Below are 18,298 nucleotides of genomic sequence, written 5' to 3'. Positions count from 1 at the left end.
GCATCGATTCTTTGCTACGATCTTATCGGAGGAAATCATCGTAGAGTGCCGCAAGATTTTCGTTCTCGGTCCGAGGTTCCAAGTTTCTATTGATCCTACGTTAACTATCATTTCCGTGCTGTCTGGGCAACAGAAAGGAATCATCGAGTCGTCCAGTAAGTTCGTTTGCTTCTACTAACAATTCCTCATTGTATGTCTTCGACAACTTCCGTCTTCTTTGTACCAAAATTTTTGTGAACTTGAACGATTATCATCTTCTACTGTACACGCGTCCCTTCAAACCGATTAAAACATCATAAGTGACATTCAAATGCATTAATTTGCGGCTCACGCGCCCAGCACGTTTCGAATCGTGTTCGACATGTATGGAAGGGAGGTAAATCTTGCCTCGTTAGCGCATCGGATGAGCCTCCAATATTATAATGCAATAAACAAGAAAAAAAAAATGCAAAAGGTTGGACACCCCCTGAACAAACTACATGAACTTAGTGGACAAGCTAATAATACGCGTCTCGTCCTCACCATTGTACACTCGACGAGAGTGCATCGACTCGTCGATGCACTATCGATCGAGGGGCACGCTCTCCCGAGGGTGTCGATTGTGACATCGCGTTTTTTAATCAAGGAACATTTCTTCGCCGCCGTGCTCGATCGATCTGACGGACTTCTGAATCGCATCGACGAGGACTAGATTCGTGGAAGACACGTTCGATTAACTTCGAATGCGGCGAACGCTCGTAGGTCGAGCACCGTGGGCCATCTCGCACCGGCGCGACGAAGCGTACATCTCGCGAGGGTGCGAAAGAATAGCGACTAAAAGGAACGTCGGAAATAAATCGCGTTAATACTTGCAAACGAACACATAGACCTGCAACATCGAGCTCCGTGGCCGTGGTGAGACGCCGTTTAATTTCGCACGACCGAGCCGCTTTACCCTAATCCGACGTCTAGGGACATCATTATCAAGAAACCGACGATTGCGGCCCAGCTGGCGAGCTTCCCATTCCCGCTGCAATCAGAAAGCAAGAAAACACATTTCCACGTGAGAATCACGTCGTCGAGAGCAAATACCAAAATACGCACACCCAACATGCACGCTAATGTTTCTCACCGCAAGCGTTCTGCCCGCCATTCTTCGGGATCCAGTGGGGGGGACGAGGGTAGAGCAGCGAATCTGGAAGCTTCGACGACGGATACGAGAAGGAGGCGTGAGATCGAGAGGATACGGTGAGGCTGGTGGAGTCGAAATGGACGCGCGTGGACCACCGCGTCGGGGAGGAGAAAGAGCAGAGCTGGATGGCGAGAAATAAAAAGGGTGTTTCCGCCGGTATAAGTAGGGGATTAAGCACGCACAAAGCATACACACGCTCCTTGCCCGGTATTGTACGTCACGGCTTGTTGATTTCGTAAATTATACACGGCCATCAATTTTAACGGCGGGTGAAACGCGGCGTTGTTTTCGGTGGGCGTTCTACCACATCAATCATACCCGCGTGGTAAATACCTCCTTTCGGTGTGCCCCAGAAATTACTATTTTCATTAGCGATTCCAACGTTCGGATCGAGTCCATTCCGCGTGTCCTGCACGCGGACGTCTCTCGTTACCCGAGCGATAGATCCGTTCTGCCGTGAGTCATTCCTCTTCATCGAGGCATCGAGCAATCATGCAAACGATCGCCTCGATTTTCGAGACGTCGTTCCCAAAATTCGACGATTTTCTCAAGATCAAGTTTGCTTGTAGCGTCGCGAGAGAGCGAAAAAGGAGTCTTCACGATCGATCCATAGCATCGTTTTGTCCTAACCGCCATTTCCCCGCCATCGATCGCCGTTCGCGCACGCGTCACTTACGAAAACGTTCGAATCGATCCACGGATCTCTCGCGAAACTTTCCCCTCGCCCCTTTCCTTCCTTTTCCCGCGATCCTATCTTCGATATCGCGACGCGTCTCACAACGGCGGAAACGCTCTCGCGTTTACCTTTCCCGTGAACCTCGCAGCCGTCGCCCCGGTGAACCAGAAAGCAAAGCCCGCCATTGTGAACACCCTCCCTCTTTCGCTCTCTCCCTGCGCGTCGTTCTCCTTCCGACGGTCTCTCTTTTGACAAAGATCACACGCCAGCCCGTGGCTCGAGGTGTTCCACGTCTGTTGGAGGTCGAGCAACGGTTCATCCGAAGGGGGGGAATCCATTTTCACTTTTATGTTTTCCGGGCCCTCGAGGGTTCCCGAGGGAGCGTACCCAACACCGCCGTCTCAGGAGCGGGCTGCGCGCGCGCGTTGCACGGTTACTCCACCGGTAGCGGTCCCAGGTAGGGCGGCTGGGATCGCACGCGAAATACAAAAGAAGCCAATTATAATGACAATGCGCGTTCGGCTAGGCCTGGGAAAGAAATTCGCCGCGTTCGTTTCGCCTGACGCTAACTACGCCACTGCCGTCACGCGCCATTGTACCGTAAGCCTTCCCGAATACGCCGCCTCTATATGCTTCTAGGTACACGTGTACCAAGTGTTAACCTTTGCCTCGCCTCCAAGCGACGACGAGAGACCACGGATGGATCTGTTTTGTTCTTCTCCTTTCTTTTATTCTTCAACCACGAACCCTTTGACTGCCACATTGGAAGGAAGATTCGTAACTACTATTGTAGTACGTAGCTAAGCATGCGTAGGATGAAACAGAGAAGCGAAATACTCGGGTAAAAGCACAACTAACTAACCTTTGATGAGCTTCTGGAACGATGTCGTCGATCACGACGTAGATCATAGCACCAGCGGCGAACGCGAGAGCGTAAGGTAACGCTGGCTCAGCGAGCTCGACACCGGCTGCGCCAAGGACGCCTGCGAGGGGCTCGACCATCCCCGACAGTTGACCGTACCAGAAGCTCTTCAGGGTGCTAATCCCAGCCGCTTGAAGGGGCAAGGCCACGGCCAGTCCCTCCGGGAAATTCTGTATACCTATCCCAATGGCCAGATTCCTGTAACAAGACGGGGGGTAAGAAAGGTGGTCACTCGGAGAGCGGTGGCCGATTGTTTAACACGAGTGGTGAACGCATATCGGCGATGGGACGAGGGGGACATAACAGAGAGGAAGAAAGAGAGAGAGAGAGAGGGACAGGGAGCAGTTGACTCTCGCGAAGAGGCATTGGTCGAAGGCTCGCCGTTGGTCGCGGTGAGTTCGTTGAAACTGGTCGCGGGCTTCGACATTCTCCGGATTTTTCCATCTGTCCCGAGCCGGGTGCACGAACAGCCTGGCTGCCTTCTTGGATGTCCATTCTAGACGGCCGCTGGTTAGCTAATCCCGCGTCCCCCGGTATTCCAGCTACCTGTCCGCCGACGTCTCACTTTGTTCCGATCGTCTCGTTCGAAGGAATCCTAGCTGGCTTTTGTTCTTGCGACTTAACCGGCCGGTCGAACAGATTGGGACAAAAGAGCGAGCCGTGTAGCAGGTGAACGAACCAACGCGATCGCGCGCTCTCTGCGAGAAGCCTCGTGGCCATTGTTCGAGCGAGCGTAAACTCGGACAACGCTAGACTTCTTTGGTAATCATTCGCGTTAATAGCGAATTACCATGTACGTACTGAAATTTTTCGAGAAACGATGGAAGCGAGGGTAAAAAGATCGATCGACCCACATTTAACGCTTAGCCAGAACTCGTCAGAACGAACGGCGAGGAGACATTGAAACGGTATCTGCCACGTTATCCGAATGAATGGCCCGAGGAGATCGAGCCGCGGCTAGAAAATAGTGGGACTGGTGGAAAAACTGTATGCCAGCGTCTCTAGGAATGCGGTGTGTCTCTCAGCTGGTATCGGTTACGGTAGCCTCCTCTCGTCCCGTCGAGCGTGGAGTTTTAAATCGATGCGTAAGCAGCCATATCGAGCGAGCGGTAGCGAGCGAATTAGGGGATCGTTTTTCTGCCGCGCGCGTAAACGCTTCGAGCTCTCTCGAGCACCCTCGCCTCGAGGACGGACGAGGGTACGAGTCTTAGAATTTCCATGGAACAATAGATTAGCGGTCGGTCGACGAGGCAGGGAACGGCGAGGTGGCCCGAGCAGGTGAATGAATGACGCGATCCAAGGCTCCTCCTTCCGATCGGTGGATCACCGCGCCGGCACGGGTACAGAGGAGACGGCGAACGCTCGGCTCGCTGAAGAGGGCCCCGAGAGCACATGGTATGGTATGTCATGCAGCGGCGTGTAGCGCGTTATTTCATGGGACGGCGCACCGTCGTCGCGTTCCTACAGCATCGACGTACATAAGTGGTTGTACAGTTAACCCGTCGGGTCCGGCTGTTCGCCAGTTGCACCAGGGGAGGTCACCCGAGTTCCAAGAATGATCGTCCCCTTCCACCACCCCCTGGCTTCACCTTCTTACTTCGCCTCTCTTTCTCTTCCCCTCTCTCTCTCTCTCTGTCTTTCTTTCTCTTTCTCTTTCTCCCGCTGGTTCGATACTCCGTCGTTCGGTCTCCGTTCTTCTAACCACGCTCGCCTACAGTCCGGTTTCTTTTCCTTCCTGACTTCTTCTTTCTCGTTTCCACGGTCAGGGCCGCTACTGCCTGCTCGTCTACCCAGCGAGCTGCTACCACGGACAGCTAGACCGATCAGCGGCTCCGGGATGGCTTGGTGCTTTCCGTACCAGCTGTCTTTTTCGAACGGCCGAGTACGACTTGGTACGTTCCTGGAAATTCCAGCCGCTCTTTCGGTCCCGTCCTCTCAGGTTCGAGGAATCCGCCGGTGCCTGTGTTTGCTCTTCTCTTCGCGGTTGATAAGGAAATCGGGGGACACGAGCCGCGGGGAACGGTTATTCGAGGAGCGGCGAGGGGGGCAGAGCAGCGGGAGCGATCGAGGCGGGCGTTCATTCAGAAATTTTTTCGCGCGTTCATAGGCAGAGACCGGGGCCCGTGGTGATCGATGAGAGGAAGGCGTGCCTTTTAAATTAGAAACGGAGGCATCGCCGTGGCCCGGAGGAATCGCGCAGGAGGGGCGTCGCGCTGTCTCGAGCCGAAAATCGAGGATTTCTCCTAGCGGAAGGAAAGGCGATCTTACCAAACTGGTTGCTGCCTCCTCTATAGAGGAAAAAAACAAAACCGAGGGAAAAAAGTGGCACGGCGATGTTTTGGAGCTCGCGGCCGTGGCTCTCGAGCTGAGAGGAGCCGCCGTTGTGCACCGTTATACACGCGTGTACGTAAGTAACGCACGCGTGCGTGTGCGGATCGAGGCGGTCTAGCGGGCGCAAAAATTTGCATCGCTAACGAGGCTGATGGAATTGGATTCGCGTCCCAGTGGACACCGTGGATCCGTCGAACGCAACCGGCACCGGCGTGCACCAACATGGCGGTCCCCTCGCGGCTCCGTTCGAACGCACCAGCGGTCGCCATTTTGCATTCCATAAGCAATCGCGGTTGTCCTTACGTGGCAACACCTATCCGCGGTTTCACGGTGTCCCGTGCGACAAGAATGGCGGATCGAACGCGCGATAGACGCCGATCTAAGAGCGCGTCGCGCGTGCCCCCGGCTACCGCACACCTGGGAGACCCCATCTGACCCGTCGCGGAGGAACGATCCGTCGCATTCCTCCGTTCCGTCGGGTTTCCGAGGCGAACTAAGCGGGTCGTGGGCCCGCCGGCAGAATTCGATGGTCGTCGATACGATAACGAGCGGTTTTTCGCCGATCCGGGTCCCTCTCGACTTCAAAAGGAAGCGTGGACCGGCGGGCAGAACGAGAGGGGGGAGGGAGAAGTGCGAAAGGACGCGACGGAGGTACGATCCCGAAGGTAACTCGAGGAATCTCTTTCGGAGGGACTGGCCGCGCGATTGGTGAACCTGAAAGATACGGACAGAGATAGAGCAAGTATAGAGCAAGGCTAGATGCGTCCACACAGAGACATCACGAGTCCCCAACCGTGAGAGGACGAGAGGGGGAGGTGTCTCGAGATCGGAGGAGGACGCGTGTATTCGTAAGCGGACCCCGTTGAAAGGAGAAACACGACGCGGAGAGAAGAGCAACGAGAGACAACCGTGCACGTATAAAACGCGTCTGTATGAGAAAACTGAGGAGCGAGCAAGACAAAAAGGGGATAGGGGGGAGGGTGGGGGCGGGGTGGATGGGAAAGAGAGAGGTGGCGCGCGAGGGGGTACAGAGATGGAGCGAGACAGAGAGAGAGAGAGAGAGAGAGAGAGAGAGAGAAATGAAAGAGGGGGTGCAGAAATGAGAGAGTGAGGAGAAACGAGAGAGGGAGTAAGGAATGCATGGGAACGAGGCGCAAGCGGGCCGACCGCGATTTGCCCGTCCCGCATTCCACCAACGCCAAGGCGAGCTCTCCGGCTCTTCTCCGAGTCCCGAGGCCACCGGCCGCGGACTAACACCATAAAATCATAAGACCAAGATCAACCCCGCTCCTCTCGGCTGCCACCGGTATCGTTTCGTACCGCGAGTCGTTTCTACCGTCAACTGGACGCCAGCCTAGCCTTCTTCTTCGCCCACCACCTTCCCCATACCCCCTTCGATTTGCCACCCCTCTTGAACCGCGGTCGAAGCGTCGAACGGACACTTTTGCCGTTTACAACCGGAAACGCCCTCGTTTCGCGGTCGTTTCCAACGAGCTGCCGCGCATTCCAACGGGGTAAAGTGGCCGCGACGGTGTCGAGCGGTTCGGTAGCGAGATTCCGCGGGCAGGTGTCCATTGCTGGCGAACGAAACCGGGTGGAAATCGAGCGTGTCCGGTTGTTGTTCGCGATGCTCGCGAGCCAGGGACGAACGGGGCACCGTTTCGCAAAAAGGCGCTAGTTTCGTCGGATAGTAGACGCAGACAGACACGATCGTCCCGAGGTCGTCGTCGAGGGACATAACGGATCCGGCTGTTCGTCTGTTCCGAGTAAGGTACGCGGTGCGCATGCGTAATGCCGCTGCATTCCAGGCATTGCGAAGTCGCTGCACCGTGCACGCCGGTGCATCGCCCGATGCCAGAGAAAGAGAAACGAATTAACCGAGACACCGCGCACGGCTGAGAGAGAAAGAGAGAGAGAGAGAGAGGACCGCCCTGAGAGAAGAGAGAGCAAGAGGAAGTCGCAATGACAAACGTGCTCAACGATTGCCCGTTTGATCGATCGCTCTCTCTTTCTCTTCCTAATTTTTTTCTTTTCTTTTTTTGGAAAAAAAAAAGAATCTACGCAGCGGAGAGTTTGGTTCCTATTTCTGTCTCGAATGAGCTGTACATTAAAATGTAATTCTATGTGCACGATTCTCTATTCATCTTATTATATTTATGTATGAATCTATTTGATCTGGGTTATCTAGGTTTATGAAATTCTACCACGGAGAAACGGAAATCGTACCTTTCTCACGATCACGGAGGAACGCCCACGCCAAGTTAATTCGTTACCCATCTGAAGCGCAACGACGATCCAAATGTGCGTCAAATAGGATAGACGGTAGAGAACAATTTCCTTAGACTCTGACCTGGCATTCGATGCGTGCCAGTTGAACTTTGCATTGTGGAGAACGCATTGTCCGCTCTCCCATCGTTTTTAACGAAGGCTCGCGATCGCGAAAGCGAAATACGAGCCGCGAGGAAAGCACCAAAGCGCGTGGTGGCTCGATGCAACACCACCCGGGGAATGTCGCGTTCCGTCCCGTTTTCTCCGAACCTTTCCGCCGCGAATCGAACGAGACATCCCCGTGGACGAGCACGAAATCGACGGCGATGGAATGCCCGTGGTTAAAGCGGTTCCTTGTCGCGAGGAACTATGGCGTCGCGCACGTGCAACCCGTAACACCGTGCACCGACTCTGACCGGGAAGTACTGTATCGTAACCGACTTCCGTTGCTATTAACGCACGTTAGAAACTTGCTTTCCGCGCGCGATAACCACCGGATACGAGAGTCGAGTATGTCTGCGCGGCCAAAAAGTCGACGAATGATTCATCTATTCTCTATTTAAAAACCGCGTTGATTCGAGACGATTTTTTCCATTTCGCATCTGCAATGCATACAAGAAACTTTTGGCGTCACATATTTGTGACGACTATCCATCGAAGGACGATGAGGCGATAGTTTTACTTTTACAAGGACACGGCACCCCATTTGGGTTCCTGAGTTAGAACAGAAGCTCGATCGGTTTTAATTCTGCTCTTAAGTCTCGCGTCGAAATCTTCCAAGAGGGTTGTGCCCGCGTTCACGTCGATCTACAGAGCCTCGAATGACGTCAGCTTAACCGAACGCTACTCCTGGCAACCCTGTTGGAGCGTAACTCGTCGCTCGGTTAACTAGCCACGGGCTTCCCGCTTGCCGCTCTCCGAAAATATGGTCGAAGCGAGGAACGAGTTACGAACTATCGCGCTTATAGTTGGCAGACGGCGCTATAACGCGGTGGGTAGTTAACCAGAGGAGAGGAGAGAAGGCACAAGGTAGCTCTCAAGTCCGGTGGTCGAAGGGGGACCAGGCGAGGATAGTGCCACGAGGGAAGAGGGAGGTAGAGGAGGATAGAGAGAGGAGCGTGAGCAAGTAAAAAGAGAAGAGCCCAGGACAGAGCGAGGACAGAGAGGGGCCGCGGTGCGGCGAGGGCACTGGTCGGTCGGTATATAATAAGACAGACAGAAGGATAGCACTGAAATGAGGTGGTTTCGTCGGCAGCTTTGTCCGGCGCCATGTTTAACATAGCACCACCTCGTCTACGTGCCACGCCAACCCGCCACTCCGTAGTTCCTCTGCTTCTACGACCGCCATCGCTCTTTATCAGAGATTGAAGACCCCCTGTTCGATACGCATCCAAGAATTTCACTCAGTTAACTGTTATATGTACTACTAAAGTGTTAAATATACTTCTATTCAACCCCCTTGTAATATGGTTTCTATACATTGCAATAGTCCTCGTATGATACCGTGTTCCTCTAACATCGTTTCAATATGACACGAGTATACAGGGCTGTTAATGCAACACGAATTTCCGTAATTCTCCTTCGTTTTTGTTTTCCTCGATCGCAGGGGAGGATTCGCGAGGGAATCGAGCGTACCTGGGGTACGCGATGCGAAGCGATCCGACCCCGCGAGGATGTCGCGTGTTCCAAGTGCGCGCTCGGCGGCAAAAACTCGATCGACCACGGTCGATTTACCCTTTGCTGCCTCGTTTAACGTTCCTCTCGCTTACCGCTTTGGTAGCCGATTGCGAGCACGCGTACGCGACGGCTTAGTCGCGTTTCCTCGAACCGAGGAGGCGTCCGAGCGACACCTTAAACGGACGCCGCAGCGACCGAAGAGTGGAGAACGGTGGCGCGCGCGCGCGCGCACGAGACACCAGCGGTCCTGGTGTACGCGTAATTACGGTGACGAATTAGCAGCACTGGGGAATGGAAATGAGCGAGCGGTGTTCCGCGAAAAATCCGCATACCAGGCTGACTCAGTACCAGATCTCCTTGACGGTTTTTACGAGTAAGCAAATATCGTCGTTCCTAGCCGCTGCCCACCGGCACTTTTCTCTTTTTCCCGCTCTATTTCTCCGACGCGCCAGCCGGACGCGATCGAACCTTTCATTCATGAACTCTTTCAGCTCCGTCTCGCGGAATGAGTTTACCTTTCCTTGGAAAGGACACGAGAGAAGGCAGCCGGGAGCTCGTGCCACGCTCGCCGTGACGATGAGTGAACGTCGACGTGGAAACCTCTGCGTTCTTCGTTTCCGTGATGCGTCCACCAATTCCAATCGGGGGGTTTCTCAACCCCCTCGTGGAACGCGACGACCGCCTCGCGGCGGCCTCGGGTTAGGCTGGTTATCGCGATCGCGATCGTCGTGAGAATGGAATGTCGCTCGTTACCAACGAGTTCGGCTACAAAAGGGCATGCTCGCTCGATAAGCGTTCAAGGCTGAACGATTTTCCGAACGGGGACGCACCGTCGCCGTCTCTTCGCTCGATCCTCGCCTGTTCGTTTCTTCAACGCGACTCGCAACGCTACGTAGCGTACGCTCGCGGGTACCAAATTTTATCTCCTTTTAAACATTATTATACCGTGTGAAGTTGTGATCTACAGAGACGCCATTGAAGTTTCTTGAAGACTACTCAAATCATCGATTCAAATAGTTAAGTTTCGCTTTCTTTCTTTGTACTTTCTTAACTTGCGCTTCTGTTTCTGAAATTTGAACGCCATTTGGCACGAATTTTTGGAAGAATCCAATTGAAAAGTGCCACGAAGAGTGTTACCGAATTTCCACGGTCAAAAGTGCTAAGAAGCGCGATGGCGATTCTTAATTTCCACGTCTCGTACTTCCAAGAAACGCAAGGACGCGGTTTCTCATACTTATCAATAGAAAATCTTGCGTTATTGTTGCCGTGTCATTCTCACGAATGTGCAATCAATTTGGCTCTTCTCATCGAGCAGTTGGCACTGTTAAGTACTGAAAGTAACGCGATCGCTGTTTGGCGCTCGAACGGTTAATGAACTACGAGGTGTACATTCTTTTCCTTTTTTTTTTTTTTATAAACTACAACTTTCTACTGTCCAAGAGCAAACTATTGTACAACATCGACGACCGTCGATAAGCCTGCGCGATTAGAGGATACTGGTCCCCGTCGAGCGTTTCCCATCGTCACGCTTTCCCTGAAGGAGGATACGTCGGGCGAGGAGGACACGTTCGCAGTCGCGGCGCGATAACCGAATGTACGCACGGCACGAACCGCTGCGTGGAGATACGCACGGCTCCGATATATCGGCCGGGGTCATCTTTCGGACCGAGCCAGCGATTCATTCATAACCGGGAAACTTGCGCGATACCGCGTTCACGTACCGCCGCCTTATCGCCTCGTCGCTATTCCGTTCTCTGTTTAATTAGACGAACGGGACAAAAGTATTTACTTCGCCTGGCCAAAGTCCGTCCAAGACTTTCGCTGGGTACGCCGCTTTTTCCGTTCAACCCTCGACGAGCGTGTATCGTGCGTCTCTCGAACGAAAAAGAGCGTCTCCCACCTTCCCCTCTCGCTGTATTTCTTAATTATCGACGGCGACGGAAAGGAAAACAGCCGACACGGTCCGTTCATTCCACGGATTCTTAAATGACCCGCGGACGCCTCGTAATCTTTAAACACGAACATCCGACAGCGTCGTTCGAACGGCCGTGGAATTCGATGCCCGCCGCGATCCACTTCGATTTCGGCGCAATACGGCTGGTTGGTAAGAGGACTTAGAGAACGATGAGTTACAATCGCTGTTTCGGTTCGATCTTCATTCGATTGCCGTTTAACCGGTGGATACGTAACGTGTACCGTTCCTCCATTTTGTATTTCTTCATTGGTACTGATACTCTTCGTAAGCGTGAAGAAACACTCGTAGTTCGGTTAAAATGAACAGCAACGAGACTAGTTATTAAAAAAAAAAAAACAGAAACCCAGGAGAAACTGAAGTTCAAAGTAGCGTGAATACGTAGATCGTTTCTTAGGGCGGTTAGGGTTAAACGAACAGGCAGGTTATCTCTGCGAAAGGACAAAAAAAAAAAGAAAAACGACGAGAGTAAAGAGGAGAAGAAAGATACGTGTACAGGCGTGAGCGATTATCGTTGACATTTTTTTCTATAAATAAAGTTTACGCTGCTCGGCCGGCTCACCGAGCAGAAATGAAATCAACGTCATATCACTCGATGTATGTGGTTGTACACGTCATCGCGGGCATCGTCGTGTTTCAAAGTCAAAGGCGTGAGGCGGTTCAGGAGAGCGGGTTCAGGAGAACTCCAGGAGGAGAGGAGAGGGCGGAAGCGGGGAAAGCGGTAAGCTGGAATGGAATGCGCGGCGCCTAGGGCTCGTTGAATTCCAGGGCCACACGTGCCCTTCCCCCTCGCCTCGAGCACCCACCGCTGCCAATAAACTTTGCCTGCGGCTGGCACTCGCGACCGACCACCATAGAAACTCATTCATGGGGACCTCCTATCACGCGCTCGTAACTCGCGTCGGTTCAACGTTACCAGTTTCGCCATCCATCGGGCAATCGTTCAAACTCTTCGCTTTCGAACGCTAACGTGGCCTACCTTATCGACGAGTGAAAGAGACGAGATCTTCCCAATGATCGACAAAACGAAAATTCGAAATCATCGAATTTTTATTTCTTTTACGCTTTCTTAGAATGGGTTATATTCCGTTTCAGAGAGAATTCGTTATTCGTCGTACGTTTTTCTATGCCCTTGCAATGGTATCTGAAGAATGGAATTCGAGAGTACACGGTTTTTATTTGGCAAATCATTATACGCATGGTTGAACGATACGAAAATAGATCGTGAATTTCGAATTCTCCGGAACGAAGTATTCTAATCTATTAGACGGTTAACGTTGCGTCGAAAGAATATGGCTTTTCAATGAAATGCACCGATCCGTTCTTAACAATTTGAACAAATTGTTCTGGCAGTCCTCAGAGCCGATCCTTTTAACCATTTAACGATGGTTGATCTTCTATAATGAATTTGATAGGCACGATTGGTCTAAGTGAGTAAGTTTAGACGCGTTTAGAGCCTGATCGGAACACCGTCACGGTCTAGTCTATGCTATTCCTAGAACGATTCTTGCCTACGAAAACAGCTTGTTATCGCGTCAGGAACAATCTGCTTTGTTTAATATAACGCCTACGCGATAATTATTCGCATCGGGAACGCAATTCATATATTGTGGCAACTAAATCGTTTCGACCAGGTTTCCACACGGATCTTTTTCTTACTCACAAGAACGTAGAATGTTGCTTACCTTGCGTTTTCAAAAGTAGCTGACGCCGTGCTGTTAATCGCGGCAAATCCGACTCCGACCGCAAGACCCTCTGGAATATTGTGTACCTGATGCGTTATAAAAGCTTCATTTAATTGTAACGCAGCATATGCGCGTATAATTGCACGATAACGGGCGTAAATTAAATTGCGTTAGATAATCGGTGCGAGTTGGCCTACCGTAATGGCAACGACCAGCAACAACACTCTTCTCCATTGGTTGTTCTTATTCTCGTTGTTCGGATTCTCGTAAACCGTTCCAATTTCTCCTTGCTCCGTCGGTTCGTTTATACTAGCGATTTGTCGCCTTCGAGTATTTTGTTCGTAGAAGCCTAAAAAAAAAAGCGCACCGATGACGTTAGCCAGGTGATCAACAGACGCTACACTTTCATATCACGAATGTTGTGTAAACCAGCCCAGTGTGTACGAGCCCATTCTATTTAAACACAACTTTTTAATTTCATCCTCAAAAGATTAAAGCACGGTAAAGCTTATCATATCTTCAATACCCGGTACTTTCAGTTTTCACGTTTTGCACGTTATGTATCCGCAGGCAGGATTAATAAGATCAGTTTTACAAGTAGTGGAACTTTATAAACACGAGCAAAAAAAAAAAAAAGAATCGGTCACATTATGTTAATCGTTGCTACCTACGTCCAGAGGTGTGTTAATCGTGTTAGCAGAATTACATTTTAATAATCGTTCTATTCATAATCCGTTGTTCGTGGTTTTTGTAAGTTCCACCTGTTGCTTTGAAAACGGTTCCATGCACAAGCGACAATAGTCTTCGGCTTGTTGTTGTAACGTGCGAAGCGTTAACGGTGACAAACATTTTCAGCCAACTATGTAGATACATAGTACAGAGTATAATAATGCGCATCAGATGCAAGACAAACGATAGCGCACTCCTCAGAAACAAGCAGTAACTTGGTAAAATTAAAACGATCCCGTCTTATTTCTTTCTTTCTCCGTTTCTGTTCTTTTTTCTGCCTCCCCTTTTTCTTTCCTTTTCCCTCGCTCCCGGGAGCATAATAAACTTCGGAACTGCTTTTTCCTGAACGAAGCTGCTCACTTGTGCGATTAAAGCAAAGAGGGGCGAGTGTACATTGACTATCGAACATATATGTATAAACGTAATATAATATACACGTGTATAGAGTATATCGTGAACTGATCCCATTTTCCAAGCCTACAGAGAGAGAATTGGATGTTACAAGAAAAAAATGTGATACCATCGATGGTGGTCGAGTCAATACGAGTATACATTTTCCCACCGGATATCTGTACGCTGTTATACGGATCATAATCGTCTAAATCCTCGTCACTCTTTAGTTTTGCAACGATCTTGCGTCTTTGTTTCGTACCGACTGATTGCATAGCTAAAAGCACATTGGGGGACTGAATGCCAAGGGAAGATATCAACGCGTCCGTCCCGTAAACGAAAGCCGCGCCTATGAGAAATCCAACTCCGACTGGTACGAACGCGTATTTGCCCTCTGCTCCGTAGCTAGTGCTCTCCGTGGCCATTTCGATGGCAGGTGCCAGTAGAGACCAGTAGCTAGCAGCTATCATCACGCCGCCAGCGAATCCCAGGCTGATGTCCAACAATTTACGCTGCAACGAAACCCGTGCAATCTGTTAGAATCGTCCCAGTTCCTGACTACAATCGTACAGTGTAGCGTGTTCACGAATTCGTGTACACGCGAGCGGGTCAACAGGTGAACACAACCGTGCACCGCACGCCCCAACCGCGTAAGCTCCGGCATTGTTTCCTTCAACTTCGATGCGAATCGAGAGAGTAGCTGCAATGCCGACCTTTCGCATTTGGGATACACGGTGAACCTGTTGAAAGCGTCAGAGAGAGGGAGAGAGAGAGAGAGAGAAAGAGAAAGAGGAGGGAGAGACAATAGAATGTACGTAAACTGATCTCATTGGAATAATTACTGGCAGACCTATCGCTGTGAACGCACGTTTCATGGAATGTTACTTCTCTCGAACGACGAGCGATTTAATAATCCCGCTGAAACTTTCAAACACGAGATGGCATTTCAATGTCAAAATGTTTCAGAGAAACTCTCTCTCCATCTCTTTCGCAAAATGCAAATTCTGCGCGCAGTTTAGCTAGCGCACGTCCGCAATCTTATCAGATAAAGTTTCGAAAGTAAACATGTATTAGATTTATTTTATAATAAAAAAAAAAAGGTACACGGTGAGTGTTAGATAACGTCGAAATAGATAGTGGATTTTGCGTAACACGTTTTCAAGTTCAAGCGAAAACTCGACTGATTTTTTGCACGTTTTTGCACCGATACAGCGATACCTCGAAACGATAAAGTTCGACGAATACATTTAATATCCGACGAATGTTTCATTCTACGTGGACCGAGATATTGCTCGACTTAAAATTTCGTGCCGGTAAAGAGCAGCGACGAAAGCGCAGAACGCGTAACAAACGTAATATCATCCCGTCATTATAATACATCACTCGAAACACTCTCAAACCTTAGCTTATTCAAAACATGGCAATTTTCGCGGGGAAACAGCGATAAAATCGGATAAGGCTAGTGCGTGTTTCGCGCGATAGGTTAGGATCGAATCTGTACCTATTTTCAATTAACATCGCGGGTGTCGAACGAAATACGTAGGAGTTTAGAATAATAGCTCTATAAAATGAGTAAAACCAGAAAAAGACTTACTTGTTTTCCACGAATTACGATGACAAGTGCGGCACCCGCTGCGGTGAGAGCCCACGTAAATAACGTCCCTAGGAGCGCCTGTGTGATCGGCGATGAATCCCTTAACATCGTATCAATCGTTTCGGCTCAGAACACCTTAGATCATACCGCACATCCTCCGTGACGTGAATCACGAGAAACTGTTTCATGGGATACAAAATTCGCTGATATGCATTCAGTCCCCCGCACTTATCTCAGTCACCACCACCACCGGCACCACCACCATTACAACCGTCACTGACTCTACCTTCGACCACAGTCACTATCACCGCTGAATTACGGCGCTGCTATTGCCACTCCGCCGCGCGGTGCACACCCGCCACCAGCAATTGTTGCACGACAACTTCGTCCCCGCACACGTCAATTACGATTTCCGAGCACGGAACGCAGAACGTTGACATGGAACCGGACGAGCCACACGTAGTCGTGTCGTTAACGCGGCTTTATTACTCACCCTTAAACGCGAATGGGGTTGCTTGTGTATGTGACGCGAAATGCTTTTCGCAATTGGCCAATAGGAACGGCCGTTCCCGACGCGTCGACCCGTGCTCGGCCAATGGGGGCGCGCCTGGCCGTTTGGGCCACGAGAAACTTCTGTTATAAGTTTGTAACCTACGATCGACTTGCAACTTGGTTCGTTGGTCTTTTCTCGAGAAGTTCAATTTGTTGCGAGCACTTCGAGGGTATGTTTCGCACGAGGTTCGAAGATTGTCGTTGGCAACATTCCTGTGCGAGTTTCGCGGTTTTTTTCGCGGCGACGGAGGCGTTAGTGTCGCTGGAAGCTTTTAGCGAAACATGTTAATATGGCGTCCGCGTCGGTAAGTGGACAGATCATTTTAACCCATACGATTTTTATGCATTGACGCCAAGTGTTTTTTTTCACCTTTTTTTTTCGTTTTCACTCTCAATAACCGGTTCACGTTTTTTAAATCGCGTAAAAGGAAACGCTGGCTTTGTTGTGTAGACATCCACGTTGTTTTGACACGTTTCGACAGACGTTGAGTGACGTTCGTTCGTGCGAATTTTTTCTCTATTAGTACGTACACGGATGTATCAATAAAAGTGTATTAATAATTGCGATCTTGTCGTATTTCGAGTATGTAGCTTTATTTGCTCTGTCGTATTTTCTTGGTATCGAGAGCATTGTTTGTTTAATGTCATTGTGGCTTGTCAATGTTTAAATATTCTACAACATTGTCCGTCTGCAGGTTCCGTTGCTAATGGATGATGATACGATTGCTTTCGGGGAAGAGGATGAGTCGGGTCAAAACAACAACAAACTTAAGTACATAAATTTGAGTCTTACATGTAACTAGTCGTAAGCTAAAACAGAGCTCGGTCATTGACAGGATCTTTAATTCTTGTAGACACCCAATCGTCACCATGTTTCATTTGGCCTTTAGAATAGGGGCGATAATATCTTATATGTTTTGCTCGTGGTTTTCCAATACTTTTATAACTAGTTTTGTAGTCATTGTATTGCTTTTGTCGATGGACTTCTGGACCGTGAAAAATATCACCGGAAGGCTGATGGTTGGTCTTAGATGGTGGAATTACGTGGATGATAATGGGAAAAGTCATTGGATGTTTGAATCTAAAAAGGTTTGTCTTCGAATTTGTTTTTCGTATTTTTGTAAGCACTGGTTTTACTTGATTCTGAGTAGCTCAAGGCTTGTCAGTTCTCACTTGCCCTTCACAATAAAAAAGAAGAAAAGAAATTTACTGTATCACTATTTTTGTTTAAAAGAAAGACCGGAGAGAAAGAATTATAATTGCTTACCGTAATATACAAGGTCTACTATGTACCCTGTGTTTCAGGGTGTTCAACAGAACCGCATTAACACAACAGAAGCTCGTATCTTCTGGTTGGCCTTAATTCTCTGCCCACTCTTGTGGTCTGTATTTTTTGTGGTGGCTCTGTTCGGCCTGAAATTCAAATGGCTGCTGCTCATTTGCATTGCAATTGTTTTGAACGGTGCAAATTTGTACGGATACGTGAAATGCAAAATGGGGGAGGACAAGAGCATTTCTGCGACCACCGGTGATTTCTTGAAGAAACAAGTGATACAAAATGTTAGTAAATTAGTATGCTTTGTATTTTGAAGAGTTTGTAACGGTCCGACGGTTTACAATCATTCCTGTTTCACAGGTCGCATCCATGATGACCAGGAGTCCCTCGACAAATAATCCAAGCGGACAACCAACTAATGTGATATAAAACTTAAGTCTCAGTCACGATCTATGTTATTTAAGCACAATGCCGTCGTAACTAGTATTACTTCTAAGGAATTCCAATTTGTATATAAATTATATAATTATCTTATTATATATATATATATATCTTATGCGATGAAATGATATAAAATAAAGTTGCTGTCTAACGTATTGTCGTTCGTTTATTTTCATTCGCTGTTCTTTTCGTGTTCCAACGAAAGAGAAAAGTTAGCTTTGTGAGAAACTGGGTGTTACGTTAATTATTAGTTTATTGATGCCGCAGGGCAATACATAATGTACACATTATTTCTCCTCGTCAACAGACTTCCTATTACACAATATTTAATTTGTATAGGTGTTAATTAGTAACATTGCATTTATTATATTCACTTCAGCCTGTTGTATTCTTTCTGGCAAGAAAGTATCACAAAATAATTTCCCATTCTTTCAACGATATTTTAATATTTGACTTATTCTTTGTTTCGTTAATTCACATTAATCCATGGGACTCGCGACCGTGGCCGCGCTCCGAATGGATGAGACTCGGGGATGTTTTTCACGCACAGTGTAAACAAACCTGACGTGGTATCGCACGGAGCTAATATATAATGGCCAATTGTATTTTGTTGC

At 49.3% G+C, this 18,298-nt stretch overlaps 2 protein-coding genes across 4 annotated transcripts; one reads left to right on the top strand and one right to left on the bottom strand.

Moving 5' to 3' along the window:
* Positions 1-754: 754 nt before the first annotated feature.
* Zip48c (Zinc/iron regulated transporter-related protein 48C) lies at positions 755-15,886 on the bottom strand. 2 transcript variants are annotated; one of them, XM_076901487.1, is made up of 6 exons: positions 15,416-15,886; positions 13,952-14,333; positions 12,900-13,051; positions 12,703-12,788; positions 2,710-2,967; positions 755-1,009 (listed from the first exon to the last, which is right to left on the bottom strand). In XM_076901487.1, exons 1-6 carry the CDS (start codon positions 15,521-15,523, stop codon positions 931-933), a joined length of 1,065 nt encoding a protein of 354 aa, XP_076757602.1. In that variant the 5' UTR covers positions 15,524-15,886; the 3' UTR covers positions 755-930. The 2 variants fall into 2 exon arrangements, with proteins under 2 accessions (XP_076757602.1, XP_076757603.1); XM_076901488.1 differs by having other exon boundaries at positions 756-1,009; positions 14,084-14,333; positions 15,416-15,884.
* Positions 15,887-16,165: 279 nt separating this feature from the next.
* Positions 16,166-17,836, top strand: LOC143427399 (putative Golgi apparatus membrane protein-like protein CG5021). Of its 2 annotated transcripts, none has more exons than XM_076901499.1 (5): positions 16,166-16,272; positions 16,663-16,739; positions 16,822-17,056; positions 17,285-17,527; positions 17,604-17,836. In XM_076901499.1, exons 1-5 carry the CDS (start codon positions 16,258-16,260, stop codon positions 17,670-17,672), a joined length of 639 nt encoding a protein of 212 aa, XP_076757614.1. In that variant the 5' UTR covers positions 16,166-16,257; the 3' UTR covers positions 17,673-17,836. The 2 variants fall into 2 exon arrangements, with proteins under 2 accessions (XP_076757614.1, XP_076757612.1); XM_076901497.1 differs by having other exon boundaries at positions 17,273-17,527.
* The last annotated feature ends 462 nt before the right edge of the window (positions 17,837-18,298 follow it).

The sequence above is a fragment of the Xylocopa sonorina genome, chromosome 9, assembly GCF_050948175.1.
Source record: "Xylocopa sonorina isolate GNS202 chromosome 9, iyXylSono1_principal, whole genome shotgun sequence".
Taxonomy (NCBI): Eukaryota; Metazoa; Arthropoda; class Insecta; order Hymenoptera; family Apidae; genus Xylocopa; species Xylocopa sonorina.
The sequence above is the reverse complement of the archived record's forward strand: the minus strand, read 5'-3'. Positions and strand labels throughout refer to the sequence as shown.

Bases quoted from the DNA above. Each gene is read 5' to 3' on its own strand.
- Zip48c (XM_076901487.1), bottom strand. From the start codon at position 15,523: ATGTTAAGGGATTCATCGCCGATCACACAGGCGCTCCTAGGGACGTTA. The intron at 12,789-12,899 runs GTAGGCCAACTC...ATAACGCATCAG, and splicing joins TGCTGGTCGTTGCCATTACG to GTACACAATATTCCAGAGGG. The intron at 2,968-12,702 runs GTAAGCAACATT...GTCTTGTTACAG, and splicing joins GCTACTTTTGAAAACGCAAG to GAATCTGGCCATTGGGATAG.
- LOC143427399 (XM_076901497.1), top strand. The intron at 17,057-17,272 runs GTTTGTCTTCGA...CCTGTGTTTCAG, and splicing joins GGATGTTTGAATCTAAAAAG to GGTGTTCAACAGAACCGCAT. The intron at 17,528-17,603 runs GTTAGTAAATTA...CCTGTTTCACAG, and splicing joins AGAAACAAGTGATACAAAAT to GTCGCATCCATGATGACCAG.